Source organism: Sardina pilchardus, chromosome 24 (genome assembly GCF_963854185.1).
Source record: "Sardina pilchardus chromosome 24, fSarPil1.1, whole genome shotgun sequence".
NCBI classification, from domain to species: Eukaryota; Metazoa; Chordata; class Actinopteri; order Clupeiformes; family Clupeidae; genus Sardina; species Sardina pilchardus.
The window spans coordinates 28,325,892-28,328,391 of NC_085017.1; the positions used below are offsets into that span (position 1 = coordinate 28,325,892).

General features: G+C 50.6%; 1 protein-coding gene across 1 annotated transcript in view; it reads right to left on the reverse strand.

Moving 5' to 3' along the window:
- Positions 1 to 437: 437 nt before the first annotated feature.
- Positions 438 to 2,500, reverse strand: part of sostdc1b (sclerostin domain containing 1b) — a 2,851-nt gene continuing 788 nt past the window's right edge. Inside the window, exon 2 of the mRNA XM_062529575.1 lies at positions 438 to 1,936. Coding sequence (XP_062385559.1) covers positions 1,407 to 1,936 — 530 coding nt within the window. The 3' untranslated portion in view covers positions 438 to 1,406. The remainder of the gene's footprint in view (positions 1,937 to 2,500) is intronic.

Sequence of the window (2,500 nt, forward strand, 5' to 3'; positions counted from 1 at the left end):
AGATAGATAGATAGATAGGTAGATAGGTAGATAGATAGATAGATAGATAGATAGATAGATACTGTAGATAGATAGCTAGATAGATACTGTAGATAGATAGATAGATAGATAGATACTGTAGATAGATAGATAGATAGATAGATAGATAGATACTGTAGATAGATAGATAGATAGATAGATACTGTAGATAGATAGATAGATACTGTAGATAGATAGATAGATACTGTAGATAGATAGATAGATAGATAGATAGATAGATAGATAGATAGATAGATAGATAGATAGATAGACAGATAGACAGACAGACAGACAGACAGACAGACAGACAGAAAGATAGATAGATAGATAGATAGATAGATAGATGCTTTTCCTTACACAAATGCACACACACACCAGGGACACAAACACACGGACTCGTGATCAATGTCTAGAGCAGTTTGCACTGCACACATTTTTAATACAGATAGATGCTTATTAAATATATTTTCTGTGCAGTCTAAGACTAAAGAGTATAAAACAGAAAGATTGTACAATGTTGCAGTCTTGCAAAAAAATATATTATATTGTCTTGGCATTCTTTACGATCAGAAACATACGTATCTATATAATAATGTATGTATGAACAACATGTGAGCGTTTGGTGAGACGACGCGGCAGTGGGCACCCAGCATACAGGCTGCTGCCTAGCTACAGGTCCCTACTGTCATGGTCTCGTCTTGGCTCCAAACCTCAGCTGGGATTGGCTGAGGTTCAAAGCTCCCGCCCACTCTCACCTCTCCGCTTACACGGTGGATGCAACATGAGCCGAGATGAGACAGTTCTCTCTCCTTGTGCGTATACACACCTCCCCTCTCATTAAATCAGCAAACACACTTTTACACACCATCAGGGGAAAAAAGTCTTTATCTGGCAAACCAGCTGCACTAAGAGAAGAAGCCTTATAGTCCACAGGCAGCAGAGGGAGATGGAGCTACATGTAGCTAACTGCTAACCCCAGATACAGTCAGGGCTGTGGGAGATGGAGCTACATGTAGCTAACTGCTAACCCCAGATACCGTCAGGGTTGTGGGAGATGGAGCTACATGTAGCTAACTGCTAACCCCAGATACAGTCAGGGCTGTGGGAGATGGAGCTACTGTACATGTAGCTAACTGCTAATCCCAGATACAGTCAGGGCTGTGTGATATGAAGCTAGCTAACCACTAACCCAGTAGGGGGCAGTAGGAGGACAGTAGGGGGACGGGGGCCTGAGAGGTGGTGGGGCTTGGCGGTGGAGGGGTTGTTGGTGGAGGGGGTTGTTGGTGGAGGGGGTTGTTGGTGGAGGGGCTTGGCGGTGGAGGGGGTTGTTGGTGGAGGGGCCTGAGAGGTGGTGGTGCTTGCATGGCGGTGGAGGGGGTTGGCGGTGCTCAGTGTTTGGTGTGGGCCTTGTCCGGACTGGGCCTGCGTGCGCTCTTCCCCTGGTTCTGGTTCTGGTTCCGGTTCTGGTTCTGGTTCTGTTTCTGGTTCTGTTTCTGGTTCTGTTTCTGGTTCTGTTTCTGGTTCTTGTTCCTCCTCTTCTTCGGGCCGTCCGGCGCCGCCTGCCTCTGACCCTGACCCGAGGCGTCGGTCTGGTGCACGGAGTCGTTGAGCTGGCGCGAGTAGCGCTTGCACTTGCAGGAGGTCACCGCCTGGATCTTGTAGGTGCGCGTGCTGCCGTCCACACACTGCAGCTGGATCCGCTGGGTTCTGGTGCGGTCGGTGACGCAGCGCCACTCCTGGGCGTCCCGCCGGGACCAGTAGCGCCCGCTGAGGCTGGCGCCGATCCAGTTGGGCAGCAGGTGGTTGGGCAGGCACTCGCCCGCACACACCAGCTCCTTCACCGCCGTCAGGCTCGTGCACTGGCCGTCCGAGATGTACTTGGTGGAGCGCAGCTCTCGACAGCCCACCTGAGACTGGTCTGCAGCAGGAGAGAGAGAGAGAGAGAGAGAGAGAGAGAGAGAGAGAGAGGAGGAGTGGAGAGAGGAGGAGAGAGGAGGAGAGAGGAGGAGAGGAGAGGAGGAGAGGAGGAGAGAGAGGAGGAGGAGAGGAGCAAAGGAGAGGAGAGGAGGTGAGTGGAGGAGAGAGAGAGGACAGAAGAGGAGGTAAGTAAAGGTGGAGGTGAGGAGAGGTGGAAAGAGGGGAGAGAGAGGAGATGAGGAAAGGTGGAGGATAGAGGAGGAGGTAGGGAGAGGTGGATGAGAGAAGGAGGTGAGTGGAGGAGAGAGAGGAGGACAGGAGAGGAGGAAAGAGGGGAGAGAGAGGAGGAGGTGAGAAAAGGTGGAAGAGATAGGAAAGAGGGAGGGAGGAGAGAGAGGAAGACAGGAGGAGAGCAGAAGAGAAGAGAGGAGAAGAGAAGAGAGATGATGAGAGAAGACCAGAGGAGATGTAAAGTTGGACATCATTTAGGGGAGTCAACACACAGGGGCTTCCATAGTCAAGTGACTTACAGTACATAACATTCATACCCACAGGTGAGGTCATA